Source organism: Parasteatoda tepidariorum, chromosome 4 (genome assembly GCF_982258835.1).
Source record: "Parasteatoda tepidariorum strain Cologne lab strain chromosome 4, Ptep-v5.0, whole genome shotgun sequence".
Taxonomy (NCBI): Eukaryota; Metazoa; Arthropoda; class Arachnida; order Araneae; family Theridiidae; genus Parasteatoda; species Parasteatoda tepidariorum.
Genome location: NC_141758.1, coordinates 63,728,060 through 63,749,705, shown reverse-complemented (window position 1 = coordinate 63,749,705; position 21,646 = coordinate 63,728,060). Strand labels below are relative to the sequence as shown.

The 21,646-nt window shown below is 30.7% G+C and overlaps 1 protein-coding gene across 1 annotated transcript in view; it reads right to left on the bottom strand.

Moving 5' to 3' along the window:
- LOC139425763 (uncharacterized) overlaps positions 1-9,995 on the bottom strand; it is a 34,941-nt gene extending 24,946 nt beyond the window's left edge. The window contains exons 1-3 of the mRNA XM_087162198.1: positions 9,840-9,995; positions 8,646-8,788; positions 6,623-6,747 (exon numbers count right to left, since the gene is read on the bottom strand). Of these exons, the coding sequence (XP_087018324.1) occupies positions 6,623-6,747; positions 8,646-8,788; positions 9,840-9,995 (424 nt within the window). The remainder of the gene's footprint in view (positions 1-6,622; positions 6,748-8,645; positions 8,789-9,839) is intronic.
- Between the last annotated feature and the right edge of the window lie 11,651 nt (positions 9,996-21,646).

The following is a 21,646-nucleotide window of genomic DNA, read 5'->3' as shown; positions in this document are numbered from 1 at the left end:
TTATTCAAGATAATATATTTTCGGGCCAAATGCCTAAAAAGGTTATTATTGGCTGTGTAGATAATGAAGCTTTTCATGGAACATTGACAAAATCTCCTTTTGATTTTAAACATTTTGATTTAAATTTTATTGGAGTGTATGTAGATGGACAACCTGTCCCCCATAATCCATTGGAACTCAACTTTTCACAAAATCAATACATTCGTGCCTATCAAACTTTATTTGATGGAACGGAACGAATGGGTCAAGATAGAGGAATATTTATTTCCAGAGAAGACTACAGGAACGGAAATACATTATTTGGATTTAATCTCTCCCCAGATCTATGTTCAGGAGAACATTTAAATCTGATTAAGCATAGCAATTTGAGATTAGAACTGAAATTTGCCAAATCACTGGAAAAAACAGTATGCGTAATCGTTTTTGCCGAATTTGAAAATTTGATTGAAATTAACAAGTCAAGAAATATTTTATTCGACTTCGGAAATTGAAGAATGGATGGATTGCAACTATTCAACATTTTATCGCAAGATAAGATAACATCACCTTACTTTCAAGGCGTATATTCAAGAGATACGCTTCCGAATCTCCGAGAAAACACATGTGCTATCACGAATTCAGATGACTCATCACAACCTGGGACTCACTGGCTAGCGTTATTTGTGAATGATCAAAGACAGTTAGAGTTTTATGACTCATATGGGAAACCTCCCGGATTTTACAACGTGAATACCGCTTCCTACACGGACGTACTATGGAATTCCAAAGTGTTTCAATCACCTACATCCAATGTATGTGGACAATATTGTATTTACTTTTTACTCAAACGCTGTCAAGGCTATTCTATGTATCATATTTCAAATCAATTATATGTAAATGATTTTCAGATGTATCAATTTGTAAAGAAAAAATATGGTGTAAGATTTGTGTTTAGAAAATAAAAAAAGAATGAAACTAAATCTAGTGTCTCTCATGTCATTATTATAAAATTTTACATTTAAATATTGTTATGTAGGCAATAGTGTAACATTTTTAATTCTTTTTAACAAAATTTTCAGAAAATATTTTTATTATTGATGGAAACTTTTCTAATATTTCAGAAAATAATTTTATTTTTATAAAAAATTTCTATCTTTTAAGAAAATATTTATGATTTTACACAAAAATTTTCTGATTTAAGAAAATATTTTTACTTTTTTGTTAAAAATTTGCTTGTTTCGTAAAAATATTTCAAACTTTTTAAAAAAACTTTCTAATATTTCAAAAAAAATATTTTTATTCTTATAAAAAATTTTCTATCTTTTAAGAAAATATTTATGTTTTTGCAAAAAGGAAATTTCCAGTTTTTCAGAAAATTCTATCTATTTTTCTAAAATTTTTTGTATTAATTAATAAAGGGTGAAATGTTTCCTTGATAATATAAACTTTTTCACCTGTGAAAAAAATGATCAATAAAGACAAAATACATTTTAATAAAATAAATAAAATTTTATTCAAAGTTTCACCCAAGCACTTCTGCGGGCATACATCATAGGTTTCTTAACAATTTTATTTTTACTATACAATTTTTTATTTACATCTAAATGTGATGGTAATTGAATATCATTTAATGTTTTCAAAAATACATTTCTCCCCACTGGAGCTGATTTTCTATTTCGCAAAAAGTCATTGATAAGATTTACTATATTACTTCCAGGAACAGTTTTATCTTCGTGAATAATTTCACCTTTAGCGTTCCAAAGGAGAGATTCATTATTTTTTAAGAATTGGTACATATCTTTAGCTTTTTCTTGAAATCGAACTGGAACAGCAGTTAGAATTTTTCCCTCCAAGTCTTCAGTTTCTTTTTTGATATTTGAAGAGATCTCTTCTGTAGACTCTACTGGAGAATCGTCTATGTTCGTAATTTCCTCCTGAACGGTTTGAGGTTCTGGTTTATTCGGTCTCGAAATTGAAAAGTGCGTATACTTCTGCAATATTTGTAAATACAGGGTTGCTTTCTCGTCATCTGCTAAGTCCTTTTTCCGTAGAATATTCTTCATTTGTTGATCCAATTGTGATAAGTGTTCCGCAACTTGCACTCTATCCTCCGGAACCAACACAAATTTCTTACTGTACTCCATGAATTAAAGAACTAATGACAGAAATAGCTGCAGGTAATAAAAATGATAAAAATCCTTCTCCTTTCTGTACAAGAATTCTTTTCTTCTTATACAATGGCAATTTCTTCTTAGAAAGTTTTCTTAAACTTTCTTTATGAGGAGCTAATTTATTTTTCTGAGAATTCGTGAGTGGTATATTACCACACAATACATTCAATACACACTCACACAAAGTTTTTATTTCACTTTTTGAACACTTTTTTAAAAGAGGCTTGCAATGTTTAGTTTTAGAGATCAATTTCATGAGCTCTAATGTTCGCTCATTACATACAGACATCTTACTTTCAAATGATTTGAATTTCGAGTGCTTGTCCTATTTATAGGTGTTGATAAAAGTTGAAAACCTTCAAAAACAATGGTTAAAGTTGTCATCTATTTTCCTTGAAATTCACATTTGAAATGAAGTTATCGAGGTTGGTACACATAATAAGTATCTCCAGGAAACATACCACTACGCATGCGTAAAGATTCTTCCGTATCACACTTTAAATCAATGAGTAAATAACCATAAGATTTTGATGTGGCATCAGCATAACATTCTTGAAAAAAATTAACTTTTCGAGGGTACAATTGACGTCCTAAATGTGTAATTTGCGATTGATCTCTACGATTCTTAAATAATACAAGATAATGAGCATTTAAGGATATTTCTCTCATTTCCTTTCCTTTATGAAAAATGTTTTGAACCACAAAAATAATGCTAAGAGATTTATGGTGGGAAAATTTTGTAAATAATTTCGTCAATTGAGGATCATTTCCCAATTCACTCATGAGATCATCAATCACAATTAATGCATCTGAATATTGATTCAAATCGGATGGAAGTCCTTCTTGAAAAACAACATTAGGCATCTCATCATATAATTTTTGATAAACGCCATAACACCATACTACATGTTTTGGGAAAGGCTGTATCATTTGGTTTTCAATCACTTTTTTTATAAAATAACTTTTACCACTACCTGTTGGACCTGCGAGGACAGCTGTAAAGGGATGTTTGAACTTCAAAAGATCCATGATGAATGAAAAACTTTACTCTCGTAACCTCTATTTATCGTTATCTCTTATCACCACATGAAGAGTTCAATCCTCAGCAAATAATTATATTTAAATTAAATAATAAAATAGATTTAAAGTTATTTTATTTCTGACATACCCTCATAGATGGCGCCACTAGAGTGAAAGCATGATATCATTTATTTATTATGTAATAATTAACGCGTGTATGGTCAGTACCGTTGCCATCCAGAGAAAGTTATAATAACATTAAGAGGGGCAGAAATAATTATTTAATAACTATCAAAGGTTAAGTGAAACTATATCGATTAAACTTTATTAAGATATCGATATCAAACAGTTTTTATTTATACACGTGTTCAAAATACAAAAGTTAAACTTATTAACACATATCTAACCAAGCATTCGTGGGTCAGTGGTTATGATATCCAACTACTGACCCGCGAAGGCTTTTTAATGGCGCGAGTTCGATCCTCAGCCTTAATTATATTTAATAAATAATATTAAAACAGATTTAAATATTAAAATAGATTTAAAGTCATTTTATTCCTACATAGATGGCGCCACTAGATCAAAAGTATGATATCATTTATGTGTTATGTAATAAAAGATGACGTCATAACTTCATAATACACAATATCTCCCCAAATAACAAAGTTTCTAAATGTTGCCATCCTTAAAAACTAATATTAAAATAATAAGTGTTGCCACCCTCAAAAAACTAATAAATTAAAAACAGAAACCGAAACTAAAAATATATTAGGCTTAAGAAAAAAAAGAAATAAGCTCCCCATGACGCTGCAGACGAAGTTTCGATTTTCAGGCGGGCAGAAATAAGCAAGCGGGCAGAAATAATCAACTTCCGGTTTGTATGAGGGCAGAAATAAGCAACTTCCGGTTTGTATGGGGCAGAAATAAGCAACTTCCGGTTGGGGCAGAAATAAGCACCCCTTGACTTTCCATGATGACGTCACTTCCGCTGCACCGATCCCCCTGTATACTACTGAAATAACTTTTGATTTAATCGTAAGATCTTCATGTTTTAGGACTCAGTTTTAAAAGTTTGAGGGAATTACCTTAAATATGCTAATTAATTAGTGCAGACGATATTTTAAGCTACGAAAAAAGAGGCACAAAAATGTATTTTTTCTGAAGAAACCATAAATTTTTTGACGCTTTCGAATCAAAAACACGGCTTTTTTCAAAAATTCGATTTTTCATTAACTATTCGACCAAATTTCGTAGTTTGATACAGAAAATAGCATTTTTTAAAACGATTTTAAAATTGTATATTTGACGATTCTAAATTTTTCAGACCATCATCAAATAAAATTTTAAAAAAATACTTGCTGAAAGTTAGAGTTTTCATGGAACTATTTTTCAATAAACAAATTTTATAATTGTATGAAATTTTTTTTTCAATTTCCTTAAAAAGTTCTCGAATTGTACTGAAATACGCAAAAAAGTAAAATTAACAATAAGAAGCCTAAACATTGAAACCGCTCACCTAACCAAGCTATAGGGACAACCATATTTACCAGATTGCGGTCCTTCGCTAAAATTTGAGTTATATGACATGTAACTCATAGTATAAGGCAGCCTCAATATTTTTTAAATAGGTCGAGAGTTTCAAAGTAGCCTTATTTTTAAATTCGTTGAATTAACTCCACTTTTTATTTTTCACTATTCAAAATTACGTAGGTTTAAAGTTTGTATTCCCTTCAATTGAACATTTTTCTAACCATCAATAAAATAAGCAATAATAAGAAAATCAATAAATAAATAATAAGTAAGCATAAAAGTGACTTTTTACACGGAATTATCTTTGGATAAGGATGTTTACTAAGTGCGCGCGAAATTTTTTGATTTACCTCATTTGTTCCAGAGATAAAGAGAAAAATGTAAAAAGCGGAATTAACATTAAGGATACCAAAATTTCAACCATTCGGCTGTCCAAGCAGTTGAGGCCATATTTTTTCGATGGGGGCTAAACCCCATATTTTTAGGGTCAATAATCAAAATTCGTCGTAAAAAGTTTTTTTTTTTCGGAAAAAGTAATTTTTTGTGTCTAATTCAGCACCCGACTATAAATGTCTAGGAAAAAAATGTTCAAATAACAAATTATTTCATTGTTATTTTGCCATATTTAAACTAAACAGTCACATAACCATAAATAATACGGTAAACTGCTAACTGTGAGAAAAATCGTTTATGAATTGCTTTTCCCAAATACGGTTAAATGACCAGAATTCTATCGCACCAACTAGGCACTCCTAACAAAACCACTTAGTTCCTAGCAAATGGGCACATATTATAGCCCAGAGGGTTGTTATGTCAATCTCATAACCCACAGAGCGAGAGTTCTAGTCCAAGAGTTGACGCCGCAATATTCCCTAAATTCCATTCAACACATGAAGAGTTTCTAGTGTCCCACATCCCCCAAACTGGGCTATTAGAATACGGTACTCTTTTCACGCATAGATGGCAGCCCTATAAAGCTGCTGAACTATCCAGTTAAATTTCTTTTTCTTTCGGTTGTGAAACCCCTCTAGTTGTAAATGGTCCAGAAACCGTATAGTTTGGTATTCATGGTTTTTTTAACCATACCAGTTGTAAACGTTTTAAAAACAGTTAAAGTAAAATGTGTTCCTTATCGTAAACTTTATATATGATTGGATGAACAGGCGGATGGCGGTTATTTTACCATAGTCTTAGAATGGGAATTCTAACAGTGTGCCTGTCACTCATTTCTTTCCCTCGCCAGTTTTCCGTCCCCAATTGTCTTTTTCGGTGCATAATGATAATTTAAGCGCGTACGGAAATGTAGCAGTAGTTCCAGAAAAGATATTACTTTCACTTTAATGTGTTTCTAAAAGACAAAATTCATATTTAAGTAATTTGCAGATTATTAATTTGGGAAATTAAGCGTTTTTTCGGCACTTTGATGTATAACAAAATTATCTGTAGAAAAAGCTGATTTCTGTACTTTGGGTACAGTGTACACATGTATACAGTAAGCAAAAAAAAAAAAAACTTCTTGAATTTGCGATATATGGATCACGAGATATGGTGAAATACGCAAAAAATAAAATTAACATTAAGATTCCCAAACGTAAAGCTTTCCTGACCAAACTATGAGGACCATATTTCCTAGATTGTGGTTACCTCCTATATTTTGGGGGTCATAAATACGAAACCGGGAGAAAAAAAATAATGTTTATTCAGAGAGAGTGTGTTTTCGTGTCTGATTTCGTAACTTAAAATATCATCTGAACTAATTAGTTAGCATGCATGTGGTAACCCCCTCTAACCTTTAAGATAATGTCCTAGAATGTGAAAATCCAATCGTTAGATCAAAAGTTATTTACGGTGATGAGTTTTTTTGTAAATTTTTATTTTGGCATTTTACATGTTTACATAAATGTATTTTTAGGTCAACTTACTTGAATTCGTTCTAATGAGAAACTTTTCGGCGTTAGGTTTACCAATCATGGAATTGAAAGTGTAACAAGAATTAATCGCTGACATCTCTCTGGGAGGGCAACGTGCGACATGAGTAAATAATGACCTAAAAGATATGCTTCTCATGAAAATAATAACTTTTTTTTAAAACTTATTAGATAAAATCAAAATAAATAAATGTATAACAATTAAGGTTAAATATTTTAAAGTTTAAGAGCAATGGAATTCGGTCAGAAGAGGTCGAGATTAGAACCTCGATGCTTCTAATAGCCACCAAATACATCAATTTACATATAATCTAAGAAATCGAAAATCCTGCTTTTGGTCACTGAGCTGTACCATCTGGTGAAACCTAACTTACCTTTCGAATCTACGTCTAAATTGGCCTCAAGAATGGGTGATTCAGCCATCTAACTGGATGGTCTTAAACAAAATCTCCTTTTAACCCTAGCCGTGCTCTCTTCTCAAACGAAAGACGCTCCTTCCTGATTTAATTTGCAAGGCCAATGGCTCATTCGCTTGCTTTGTCTTGAAATTCTTAATGTTAATTTTGAACTTTTAAATTTAACTTCTTAAATATTTCGCTATATCCCGGGAGCTCTTTAAGCGAATCGACATAGTCATTCAGTCTAGTCCACTGTACAGGAGTGATGTTTACTTCAAAACATCATTGGATTACTTCAAAACATCATTGGATTCGTGGGCCGCATCCGGCCAACGAAGCCTTTTTTTATGACCCGCGAACTAAAATATATTAGTTGTCATTTTTTGAAGACAATTCTCGTAAAAAATCTATATGGGTTTTAAATACTTTTAAATTTAATATCTTGACAATTTGATGTCTGTTGCACATTAATAGTTTAATACTTAGTTGCACATTAAAGTTATTGAAGCCAGAACTTTTCAATATGCTGTTAAATATTTTTAAAAATGTACGTCTTATTTTAGTTTGTAATTCAATACTATTGTTTTGTACAACTTGATAAAAATCTGACAGTAATATTTAATGTCCCTTAAAAGATAAAAGAGTCCTATATAAATTTTTGATAAAGTTGCGGTGCGCCATTTGACTGGTGTTTTTAATTGCTGCCCCCGGTCTCATGTAAGTTGGAAACCCCTGTTCTAAATGCAGAGCATCTATTGGAATCCGCTAAATACACAAGCTCAAAAATGTAACTGATTTTAAATATTGTATAATTTAGTTTTTTTAAATTTTTTATTTTTTTATTTTGACTTATTAGCTCTGTGATATGCATGAAGCTTTTAAATTTGTATTTATTTAATATTTAAAATTAATACAGTCGTACAGTATAGGATACATGTAGGTGCGTGCATCTGTACCTTGGTACGTAATGGCAATTTATGACAGTGTAGTAGACAACTGAGATCCCATAGTACTATAAGTATGCAATTTATTTTATCATTTTAATATTACTTTTTTGTATATTTTAATTAATTTCTTAATATTAACGTAACATGCATACATTTAATATTAACTTTTTGTATTTCCTTCTCTCTATAATTAAGAAATTTTACCCCTTAAGAATTAAATATTTTTTTTAGTTAATCTTAGATTCTGCTCAATAATTATTTATTTTGAGTCATTTGCATAAGTAAAATAGTTTTAAAACTGAGATTTCAGGAAAACTTCGCATTTTTTATTTTTCCTTCTAAATAATTAGTAAATCTTTTTATCATTTTATTTAAATAAACCATAATATCACATTATGCTCGTTGTTTCTACCTTAGGTGTAATTTAGCATTTGAAATGAATTTATATCATTTAACTTAGCTAAAATCTGAGTTACACGCATGTGGACCTAAAATTATTAGCAACGCGGCAGTACATTTCGTATTTTTTTATTTTTTATTCTGACTTATGAGGGTAAAATAGAAAAACTGTAAAATGTTTTTTACTATATCCATTTCATTTCTAGTTCAATAGTGAAGGGGTTGAGAAATATTATAACTGTATAATTCAAGGAAATAAATTAAGAATCTTACATATTGTCTCTGAAAAATGCAATGTCAGTCACACCCACTGTAAGCCAAAAAGTTTGCAGGAAGCGTCCTTTGTCCTGAAGGAATATCTTATTCTCTTCATAGCCAAGCAAACTTAGATCTTTGTACACTGACCTATTGGGAAACTGTAATTGAAAAACTTCTTCGAATTAGTATATTTCTTGAAACTATAGAAGAAAATATAAAGACTAGCCTATAGGCTAGTAAAATAAATCAAATGTTTCGAAACTTGTAGTTTAAATTAAATTTTATGCAATGCTTAACATTTAAATTGTTGATTGTTTTAAAACACTATAACAAAAAATAAAACAGAAGCTATACCCCTTAAGAATCCAGGAAATTTAACGAGAAAAAATGCATCAGTTTCACAGCAAAGGTATCATACTTTACATGATTTTCGAAAAGTGCCAAGGAATTTCACCAGCAGGTTGCAAGGAAGTAAATCTGCAATGGTTGGGGAAGCAATTGGATTTGAAGGCAGGCATCTATGCAATTTCTTAAAGGTAGATAAATATCTGATACGTAATAAGATGAAACATATGCTCCTCTTTTAAGACTTTCAGGGTGAAGCTGATTGTCAATTCAACAAGACAATACTTCCATACATATTTCACACTAAAAAAATCATATTTTGTTTAGGTAATTGATTGACCCGCCTTTAACCCATACCTAATTCCAATCGAGAAAGTTTGAGGCATTTTAACCCGACAAGTATATAGGAATGATAAACATTATAGCGCAGTTGAAAAATCCCAACCGTCTTTTGAATAAGTGCGGTATACTTTACCCCCCCCCCTTTCACAGAAACACATCAGCTAATCAATGCAATGGAGAAATGTTTTTTTGTTATGTTTTTAAGAATAAGGGGGATCAACATCCAAAAAAAAATAATTTTAAGACTGCTAAATGGCATCTTTTTAGCTCTTGTGCTTAAACTTTTGAGACAGCGTATTATTTTTTGTTATTTTATTTATAAAGTCATGATAAAATAAATATTTCACCAAATTCTTGATTTTCTGTTCGAAATTACAGTATATGAAAATTTCTTTTTGCTATAATTCTGTTGCAATCTTAAGCTTTTAATGCGAAGTACTAACAGTTTAAATGCCGAAAGAACAAGGGATTTTCACACTTTCATTTACCTGCACTTGGGCAGAGGCGTAGTGTCTATGATACTAGTGTGGGGTGGGAAGCCATGGCTCTCATGTGAGCAGCGTTGTTACGACCCTCTAAGGATTGAGGATCCTTAAACCATTTAATCAACCATTCTAAAATTGCGGAGTGATTTGCACTTGAGAAAAGTGACAATCCGTTCGACGGAAAAAGATACATCTTGCTCAGTTATTCAAATAATATATATTACTAGATTGAAGCTGAGGTAGTACAAGACTGCTTCTGCTATTCTTAAGAATTACAGAAAAAAAAACCCAGCAGGGTTTTGTCAATTAAACCAAGTTCAATGACAAACACCGCAGGTGTCTGTCTGCATCATAGTCTGTAATAGGAAGGCCACATACTGAAGAGGCAAGCTGTAAATAATCGAGCACATTACCTCTGCGCATTCTAAGGCAAAAGTATAGTTTGTTCACCAGGAGTTGGCACTTAACTCCGCCTTCATCACGTGGTATCCGACGATACTATTTCGCTTAAGTTTTGGGGGAGGGATGTAAACAATCCTGAACTGGATTGCTATTTGGCGATCGTAAGAGAAAAATATTTATTTCGCAATCTATAAGTGCATTTTTTTTAATCATTAAATATTTCATAAGTTTGATATTTCTCTCTTTTGAGTGAATAGTTTGTCCTGTTTGAGACGTTATGCTGGGAAAACATCAGTTTTTAAATTCAATATGTATTTAATTAGCTAGAGTAGCGATAGGTATAATAGCAGATGATAAAGCGAAGTAAGCAGGGCTAAAGAGAATAGAATGGGCTAGTTCACTCAGCTCATAGAGCTGAAGCTACGATTTCCTTCCTCATGACGTCACTGTGTCCACAGATCTCGGAAGATCGCCCGCAAAGATATTATGATCACTTTGCATCTTTCTCCTTGTAAAAATAAGTTAGACTTTTTCTGGTTATTAGCTTTCAAACTTTACGTAATTAACACATTATTTCCATTCATAAACATAGTTTAAAAAAAACTTTCTTGGCCATTATATTTAAAAAATACCGTTTTAAACTTATAAAAATATTTTACTAGTTGGCGAAAATGACACTATAAATACTTTATTTTCAAAAGTTCCGTTTTAACTTTAATTATTAAGAAAAATGAAAGCATATCGACACTTTTTTATCTACATATTCTTTTATAACAATAAGTTGAGTTAAATTTAGAATCCCCGATTTTAAAATATGCCGTTAATAGCAATTTATTCATACTTAATCATTAGGAAACATCAACCTTAAACGCTAATTACTGAAACAAAATAATAATTTCGGTTCATAATGACAATAGAAATTTTACAATTGTTTATAGATATTTAAATTTAAGATGATATAATTTATAGATATTTAAATTCAAGAGAATATAATTTTTTTAAAAAATCGTAAATATTTAGAATAACTACATTAAAAAATATGTTATGAAATTAGGAGAATTTCAACTATATACTATATATTTTATTTATACTTTTTATTTACATTTTAATTTTCTTTGACTTTATCCATTTTTTAATTTTTTTCACCTGCCTTTCTTTTTGAAGTAACGAGGCGGCTTCTATTTAGATAATGAATTTTTATAAAAGTTCTTAACGATAGAAAAAACGTATTGCTGTTTTATATTAACTGTGTCATTTCGGAATCCATTCTTTACATAGTTGTTCATTTACTTTAGGGAGCACGCGGAAAATTATATTTTTCCTAGAATTTTTGCAAGTTGAAATCGCGCAAACTGGCATTTCGTTAATAGTTTTAAAATTTTGTAAATTCACGGCAAAAACTGAGGAAAGTCATTATAGAAAATAACAAATGTCTTAGAATATGTCACAAAAAGAAATGCTCCAATATTAGTTAGAGCTAGTAAGGCCGAACGCTCTGTTCTTGAAGTAAAAGTGCGAGCTTTGCGCCAAAGTGACGTCATTAGAGAAAATCGGAGGATTGGCGCGGCGAGAGTTTCTTCAAAGGAGTGAACCAGCCCTTCTATTCTCTTTAGCCCTGGAAGTAAGTAACTGAAAAATAATTCGCTGTTTGCGTTGGGCGCACATTAAGGTTTGTTTTAATTTCATGCACGGAGACGTTTCTCCCCTTGACTCCGACTCTTCTTCCGAGGAGGTGGAGCCAAGTACGAACTCCTGGTGAACGAACTATATAGGAATTCGTAACCTATATGTCTCCTTTTCACCTCTTGCCTCCTCAGTGTGTGGTCAGCCTAACGTTTCATGAGACACAATAATTACAAATACTTGTAAAACTTAGCTACATTTACTTCTAAAATAATCATACATATTTTCGTAATTTTTTGATTGAAAAATATGTTTAGGTAAATTACTTACCCAACGATTATCCAATGTGCCATTTTTGCAGTATCTTGATCGAAAGCATTCACACAAGTTCAGACCGTTTTTGTCATCTGATAATTTATGACATCTGTGCTTATACTTAGGATCTTTGCAGGTTATATTCGGAATTAGACTGTGTAAGTAAATTATACATTTATTAGAAACAACAAAAACACTACAAATGGGTAAATAAAAAAAAAGTTGTGTTGCATTTTTTTTTAAACAGAAAACTTGCAAAATCTATAAACTAATTTACAATCCAGTGACGACTCGCTCTCTTTTCCTTTCTGCTGTAGCTGGTCGCAATTGCAATGAAAACTTTTATTTCTTTTAAAATGTGTTACCTAAACTAAAAAACTCAAGAGTTGAGTTTTTTTAACTTTACTGAAAGGAAATAACTATTAGGAGAGCGGTTCGTTAAACACTGCTGGATTGGAAAATTGCAGTCGGGTATGTCTAACGCTGTCAGGTGTGTATAGTTCGTTCACTTGGAGTTGGCACTTGGCTCCACCTCCTAGGACGAACAGTTCATTTTAGCGCGGGAGTAAGAGGAGAAACGACTCAGCGCTTGAAATTAAAACAACCCTTAATGCGCACCAAACACAAACAGTGAATTCTTTTTCAGACACTAACTACTCTTTATAAATCTGTTATTATACCTTTCGCTAATCTAGCTAATTAAATATATTTTAAATTTAAAAACTGCTGTTTTCCCAGCAAAATGTCTCAAAAAGGACAAACTATTCACTCAAAAGCGAGAAATATCCTCGAATATGTGAAGTATTTAATGTTTAAAAAATGCACATAAAGAATGCGAAATAAATATTTTTATCATACGATCGCCAAATAGCAACCTTGTTCAGGATTGTTCACATCCTTCTCCCAAAAATAGCGAAATAGTATAGTCGGATACCACGTGATGAAGGCGGAGCCAAGTCCCAACTCCTGGTGAACGAACTATAATTAATATTATAACTCTTAGAAACGAAATACTGGTGAAAGAAGCTGTAAGCTGTTTCTTCTCAGAAAAATGCGCACTTGTAGGTGAATTCCTATTTAACAAAAAGTATAAAATCATGCAAAGGGCCAAAATCTTGGCACCCACGAATTTATGCCAATTGTCTATCAGAGCTCCCTTTGTTTAGTTCGAAAATGGCGTAAAACGACAATAACGAGAAGAGCCACAGATTTGAGAAAATAAAAAGCGTTTGTGATCTAATTTTTTAATATTTAAAAACTTACTCCAATGTTGCATTATCTAGGCTCAAAAAAAATTGAAAAGAAAAAAAAACGAGAAAAAGAAATTGATGTTGATAGTGGAATAATGTCACCAAATTGGTAATTTTTTCTAAAAAAAAAAGGTTAAAAAACTTTTGAAATATTTAAGTTATTTGTCGGTTCTAAAACGCAAATAATTTTTCACGGGAGGATGGTATATATAGTTTAAAATTGTAGCTTTGCTTTTCAAGTTTAAGGCACTTAAACTGTGTTTTTTATTTTTTATTTTCCTTGGCGAAAGATTATTGATAAACCATGTAAATTATACTCTTGTAAGTCGGAAATTGGTGATTTTTTTAAAAAAAAAGTTTAATAATTTTTTTAATACTATAACATAGGCCGGGATAGCCTGGTCGGTAGGGCGCTGGGCCCAAGTCCAAGAGGTCGTGGGTTCGATCCCCGCCGGCCGAAGACTCCCCGTGTAGTAAATGGTGACTGATGCACGTTAAATCTGTCGAGTCTCAAAGTCCTCCATGTTCCCATAACAAATCAATACCTCTGGGGGTACTGATCCAGGAGTTTCCTTGTCTTCTGGATTGGTTCAAAATTACAAGGCTACGGAGTTGAACATTAGTAGTCGTAAACCCATTAAAGTGGGTCGGCTGTTCAACGACGGTTATAAAATAAAATAAAATACTATAACATTGTTTTTTGAAGCTTTGTCACTATAAAAAAAAACGAAAATAAAGCCACAGTTTTACTTGAAACAATGCAATGATTTTTAGCAATACATATCTTGCAATGGATAATCAGCTGTGCTGCTTTAGAACGGCGGACAAATAACTTAAATATTTTGAAAGTTATTAAATTTTTTTAAAATCGCCAATATGGTGTCATTTTTACACCTAGATGAAAATAAACGAAATAGCTGTCTTATTCTCAGTTTTTGCCAACTTTTATGAGCCGCATAATTTATAAACATTTTCTGCAGCAGAGTAAATTTTTAAATATTAAAAAAATCAGAGCGCAATAGCTTTTCACTTTCACAAAACTCTGCACTTATTCCATATTGACGTTTTGCGTCATTTTCAAAATAAGTATAGACAACGCTGGATTTAGTTCGGTTAAATTTAACCTAACAGCCAGGAGTCTGCTGTAAACACACAACAGTTATAAAATAATTCGCAGAAAAACATCATTTCATATGAAGATATGATGTTCGAAAAACAGCCTTAAGGTATGCGTCCGTTCCAAAGCCTGAGTTTTTCGACAAGATGGCATATAGGGGAGAGTCGGGTAGCCCCTCCCAGCGGGTACTACCGCCCACAGTCAATTTCATATGTATAGAATATTTTTTCAAATCAATGGGCCATCGGACATTAATTGTTATATTAAAAAAAGATTATTTTCAAAGTTTCAAGTATTTATGCAGCTGTTAAAATGGTAAACAATAGTTTAGAAAATATGTTGAATACAGTATACTCTAAAAACTGTACCTCTGATTTCAGAGGCACATTTGAATCATTTGTGCCTCTGAATTTTAAGGGCACAACGTACCTTTAAAAATGAAAGGCACAATGTACCTCTGATTGCAGAGGCAAAATCAGATGTACCTCTTAACTTAGAAGGTACATTGTACCTTAGATTTTGCTTTTATGTACCGCTCATTGAAACAAGCATTTAGTGGTACCAAAACCTGTTATTTACCAGATTTGAACACATTTTTTTTTTTACCTATTTGTAATTTGCTAGCACTTTATATAAAAAGGGACTTTCTGTTTGGTTTACACTATTACCAAGATATTAATTATAATAATTCTTAATGAAAAATATTTCTTAATTCTTTGAATATTGGCCACTTGAAAGTAATCATTTCAAGGGATTCCATCTAAGGCTTTCTCATAGACAATTATAAAATATGTAAATTTATACCATTTCTTTAATTATGTAGCGTTTAATGATACTTCAACAACTACAATGATGCTTTTCTAATCAGATATAGGTACAAAAAGATAATATTTATTTCTGTTAAGCCAAGTCAATAGATAATTCATGGATATTTTTTCCTTTCCAAAAAGCATCCTCAAAATGGAAATTTATTATAAATTTAGATATTTTTTAAATATTTAGAGATTTCATAAAATAGTTTTATAAGGATCAAAAATTAAACACTAAATATCATGAAATTTAATATCTTTTATTTTCGCACATAAAGAACAATTTTACATAATTTAGTAACAGTTGCAATATGATGTATACAGTTCCACAAATTTGGAAAAACATAGAATATTTTAAAATGATAGATGTAGATTTTGACAACTTGGATATTTTATAACATGAAATATGCTTAAACAAATGACTTAACAAGTGTAAAATAAAAGATTTCTTTCCATTGAAATGAATTTTTTTAAAATCCAGATTTTGGCGAAACATATTAACCCGTTAGGCGCCATCATTCCCATTTTGGGAACATTAGCTTTCAATTTTTTTAGAACTAACTGTACTTAATATTATTTAATCGATGATTTTATATGAGCTCAGAATATATGAAAAGCCTTCTGCAATTTTTTTGGAAAGCTTGTTTCAGAATTTTTTTTTTATTGTATTTTAAAAAACGTGAAATTCTGCATTTTTGCCCCAATCATTAAACATGCATTTGTTTTATAAATATTATTAAAATAAAAATTACTTTCGTTCTTAAACTTGATTACAACAATCGGATATAATTCTTTTTTCTATAATCCGAATTTCGATGTCTACAGTATTTCTTAAAATGTCCTATTTCACCACAATAGAAACATTCACGTTCAGATCTAAATTTCTTCACAATACTTGGCGAATTCCATTTCTCATTAAAATGTTCTTTCTGGCGATCGTTATTACACGGAATAGCTTGTGGATCATACTGAAAATTGGCAATGAGATTTTCTTTAAAGTAATAATAATTATCATCATAAATTTCTGACCTTTCAGCAGGAATAAGCTGTAAAGCACACGAAAACCAAAGATCGAAATTCACACTAAATCTCTTCGCTTTCTGTTCAAAGATTTCGAAGTACCGTCGAATTCCACACTTCTTGGCATCAATTTTAAACATCTCATTCACTAATTTTTTCTAAAGTAGGAAATCCTTAATAACAATAATATTTGTCACCAATTCTCTCAAAAACTAAATAAAACATTTCTGGAACGGATCCCACCGCTGCCACCAATTAATACATAGCTGTAGCGTATCAAGCTATATTAAAGAACTGTTCAGTTTTTTTATAGAAACATTTATTTCACACCACAACAAATACAATAACAAATATAAAGTACCCGTAACGGGATAGTTAAATCTTATAAAGGAAACTAGAAAAAGTGCCCGTAGCGGGATATATGAAAACTCACCCGTAACGGGATAGATAAAATATCATAAAACAAACTAGATAAACCCGTTAACGGGTAATATGAAAACTCAAATTCCACACAAAACTAATTCTAAAAAATCAACAACTTTCTGGTGTTCTAATTTTATCGTCTGCTTTTATTATTTGTATTTCGTCATAAAATATTTCATTGATGTGCGCATGCGCTTCTTCTCCGTTACATCGTACCGAAGAAAAAAAAGGGAAGCCCATTTGAGAGGCACAGGGAACCGGTAAAATCCTTTCGTACCGCGCATTGACTCGCGTTTGCTTTGGTGCCTTTCATTTCTTGTGGTGTCTCTCATTTTTAAAGGCACATTAGTTATGTGCTTCTAACGCGAGAAAATAAAGGGTACATTTAGCTTGTGCCTTTTATTTAAGAGGTACAGTTTTTAGAGTGTAGTCATGAAATTAAGAAAAATTGGTTGAATGTTTCGAGTAAACTTCATTTTAATACTAAAAAAATAATTTTTTCTGTACATACAGCATTAAAGTATGAAGTCTTAAGTTTAATTTGCACAAAGAAAGAAGTTTATATGTGAAAAATTGTTCGAGTAATTACAAATTTACAAAAAAATTGGATTTCGGGTAGCCCCGCTCACATGAATGTCGGGTATCACCGCCCAATTTTATTTCGTCGATAAATGTACGGTTGCGAAGATTGTTATTTTATTACTTCAAATTTGAATGTTATATACATTTTTAACAACAAATATTGTTGTTATTAACTGATTGTTATTAAATGATTGTTATTAAATGATTGTTATTAAATGATAGAATTCACTAAAAGTATATAAATATGTAATAAATAAAATAATTTTGTGATAAAAATGATAAATGAGGTATATCTATTCTCAATACATTGGTCACTTTCATTTATACCCGAAAAAGCAGTCAAAAAACATAATTTTTGTAACTGGGCGGGGCTACCCGACACATTTTGAAAAGAGCTGAAAAACATGTTTTTTCTATTTTTTAAAGTTAAACTATTCTTTTTTCGGTTTATTCTTTTTGCGTTATTTAATTAGATGTTAAAACAATAGAAACATACAAAAATATTGATTATTACTCAATATTAAACAGAAATATAAGCAATACTCCTTAAGTGGGCGGGGCTACCCGACTCTCCCCTATACATGAAAATTAAGGCTTTGCGTCAAGTGTAAAGCGCACTTGAACTGTAGCTTTCAAATTTTCTTTGCGAAAGAGTTTCGAAAACATTATTAGCCTAATTTTAATGATTAATCAAGCTAAGTTCGAAAGATATATTGCTGCTTATAACAACTTATTCCGATATCTTATTCTCCTTCGCTACCCCAATCCAGACAAAACTTTGAAATTTCTTGTCGTAACTCTCAAATTACGTTAAATACAGTTGCTCTCTAAATTGCATGAATTTGTTTTGTCTTACAATGCTGGATGTTTTAGATCACCCATAATATACACCTCTTGTAACCTTCACAAAAAAAGTCATGAAACCATACACATTTTGCTTCCGAAATTAATATATTTATGTGAGGTAAAATATTTTTTGTTATAATTTTTAAAATAAGGTATACTAAAATAAGATAACTTCTTGTCAGAATGTAGGGGAGAGTAGGGTCAATTGTAACAGGGTACGATTGTAACAGAGCAAAAATTTCGAATGTCGGGCTTTAGATTTGGTTCCTGGGTGGAGCACTAGGTGTATTTAATAAATCTGCATGTACACCCCTGCTGGCAACCATTTTTATGTACTTTTGAAAGAGTTACATCACAAAAGATATTTTCACGCTACTTAAGTACTTTTTTTGGTAGTAGAATATTATATTGTAGCAAAGTAATTTTGTTTAAACAAATAAAAATTATTAACCGAATATGTAAGTGGACACCTTAATTAACACTTAAATAAAAAAAAAAGATTAGTTTTGTTCATTAACAAACATTGTTTTTAACAAATGAAGCTGAAATGGCGTCTTGGGGACGATTATAACAATAAATAAAGGGACGTTGTAACAGCTGAAAATCAATAATCTTATGTTTACAAACCATTACTTAACTCTTTACGAACCACCAACAGTTTCCTATATCATTTATATTATGTTGCATGTGCATTATTTTATTTGTCACCTTTCACAGCATAAATTAAAATTTTTAACCCCTTAAAGTTAAAAGTTTAACCCTTTAGGTCTTTGCTCATTATTATTTTTACTCCTAATATATAACTACTATTTTGATCAATATAAAAATATATCACAACTATGATAATACGCATAATTAATTATGCTTTAGTTGAATTTATGAACTGTTACAATTGACCCCGTAAGTGGGGACAATTGTAACAAGTGCACGACTGTCAAAAATTGTAATTAACTAATATAATAACATTTAAAATAAGGTATTTGTTTTTTTTTCTAGTAGATGATAGTCTACTTTACTCGTCTGTCAATTTAATACTAATAATATATTGGATTTTTTGTTAGTTAAAAATGGTTAAAATGGTCGCTAATTTCAAATATAAAGTCAAAATTTTAAAAAAAAAACAAAATGGCGGATGATTATCAAAAAAATTGTAAATATATAAATAAAAATTATTTACTAGTAGTTTTTGAGATCTTTGATTACAGATTTGTGGTTAATAATTTTAATAAATAAAGTAACGGATGTAAAATCGCAAATATTTATCAAAACAATTTTAAACTAAATAAATTTAATCAAAATATTTAAGATTGTTAGTTACAAATTCGATTATCGAATTTAAAAAAAATAATGAATCGATTTTGCTAGACATAAAAAAATTTTATAACAAAAATAATAATCTCAAGTTTATTTTTATAATTTTTCCATTAATTTTATCATTATTATAAAAATGACACGAACTATAAAAATCGATATATCAGACAAATTCGCAAATATTCGCAGCTAATTTTTTTTAGTTCTTGAGTATATATACCAAACAAATGTACAATTTTTTTTTACCTCGGCAATGTAAGGCTTTTTTTATAGAGCACCCTAAAGTTACAATTTCATTGTACAGGACAGAAATAGGGAAATGGCTCTGGTTTTAATAGTATTTATATAAAATATGTAATGAATTCATATATATCTTAGAAAAACATTTATTTATAAATCATGCATAGTTTTAATATTTTTATTTACTATAAGGATTTATCATGTTAATAAAAATTTGACTCAAAAATTTAATTTTTTTTTATTTCGACTTTGGTTCCATTTGATTGCTATTTCCATTAATAAACCAAAAAAAAAAAAAAAATACACCGTCATATTCCTTGGACATTTTACTACAAAAAACCTTATTGAGATTTTTTTTCTTACAACTTCATTTTTTTATTTTTGACCACAAAAAATGATTTTTGTTCCACAGTCTGGCGTGGTTAGCTACGTGCATTTGTTGTGGATGAGTATACTCTTAATGGTTGCTCTGTGATTACTGCTTAACGAGTAATCGGTTCGTACTTGTCCGACATGAAATACAAAATTATTCTAATTAGGGTAGAAAACTTTCGAGCAACACGTGGTGCATTAAAAAAAAAATCGCCTGGCCGACCTCAGACTGTAACAACGTCGGAAAATGTGCTGGGTGTGACGGCATTCCTCCAGTAATGTCCAAAGTGCTCAGCACCTTAGCATGTCAATGTGTTAACAACTAAGGGAACCATTTATCGGGCATAACTTTTAAAACTAAGTAATGTAGAATATATGGTTCAGAATGTTTCTTTCTTTTTTTTTTTTTTCGTTACTGCGTTTTGAATTATGTGGGAGGTTCTTTTTCCAGACCCTGTTCTTTTATAAATAAATAAGATTTAGGAGAAGTAATTCACTAAGGTTTTCATGTCCTCTAAACACTTATCTTAACTTTAAAGATAGGAATTTAAGGACTTACCCATTATAGTTGCATAAAGTAAATGCTGGGAGTTCAATTTCCTCATTGTGTGACACTTCCACACCAACATTTGTTTCATATTTCCAATACAATTCCATAAATCTTAAGGTTTGATAAAAGAAACCAAAAGCACAAGCTAGGAATATAATTATGCGAATGACCTTTTTTGAAATGTTTTTTTCCCCTACTATCTTCCATGCAACTGGTATCATCGAATCCTTTAATAATTTCAATGCGAACTGGTGAAATGAATCTTGCTTTCTGAAAAAAAGCACATTATTTTCAACAGGTTGCAAACAGTAAAATTTAAAACAGTCCTGCACCGAATGAAAAGGGCATAGTTTAAATCGATATCTAAATATTATATTGCCAACATTTTTGCATATTAGTCCATCAATATTCAAATACAGCCAGACTTTATTCGATATGCTAAACGCAGAGAGATATTTGAAACTGTATTCCGCGTATTTCCGCTGATTTTCCAATACCCACTTAGATGAGTACCAATACTAAATGATTTTCAATTCCAAATGAATGTATTTAACCATAATCGCCACTAAAAGAATGCGTTTATATGTTTGTTATATACTTTAATTCAGTTTGATCTTCTTACTTAGCTGTTTGTAATCCTTGAAAAAGCTTTCATGCTTGTTCAAAGATCATTCAATTTTTTTAGTTACCAATAAAATTTGCATCGTCATTATTATGTTGGATATGTTACAGTAAATTGAACTGCATATCTACTGTAATTAACTTGAATTTATAGAAGTGTATATAATCTTAAGTGTCTTTACTCTTAAGATTTGATTTGATACTTTAGCGTGCTTGATAACAATGAATTCATTGCGGAGTGAATATCACCAGACAAAAATATAGAACATGAAAAATTACATTTTGTACCTTATCTAAAATAATAAGTACTTTATCCTACTATATTAACTTATTGTATTATCTCACTATGCTAAATATACATTA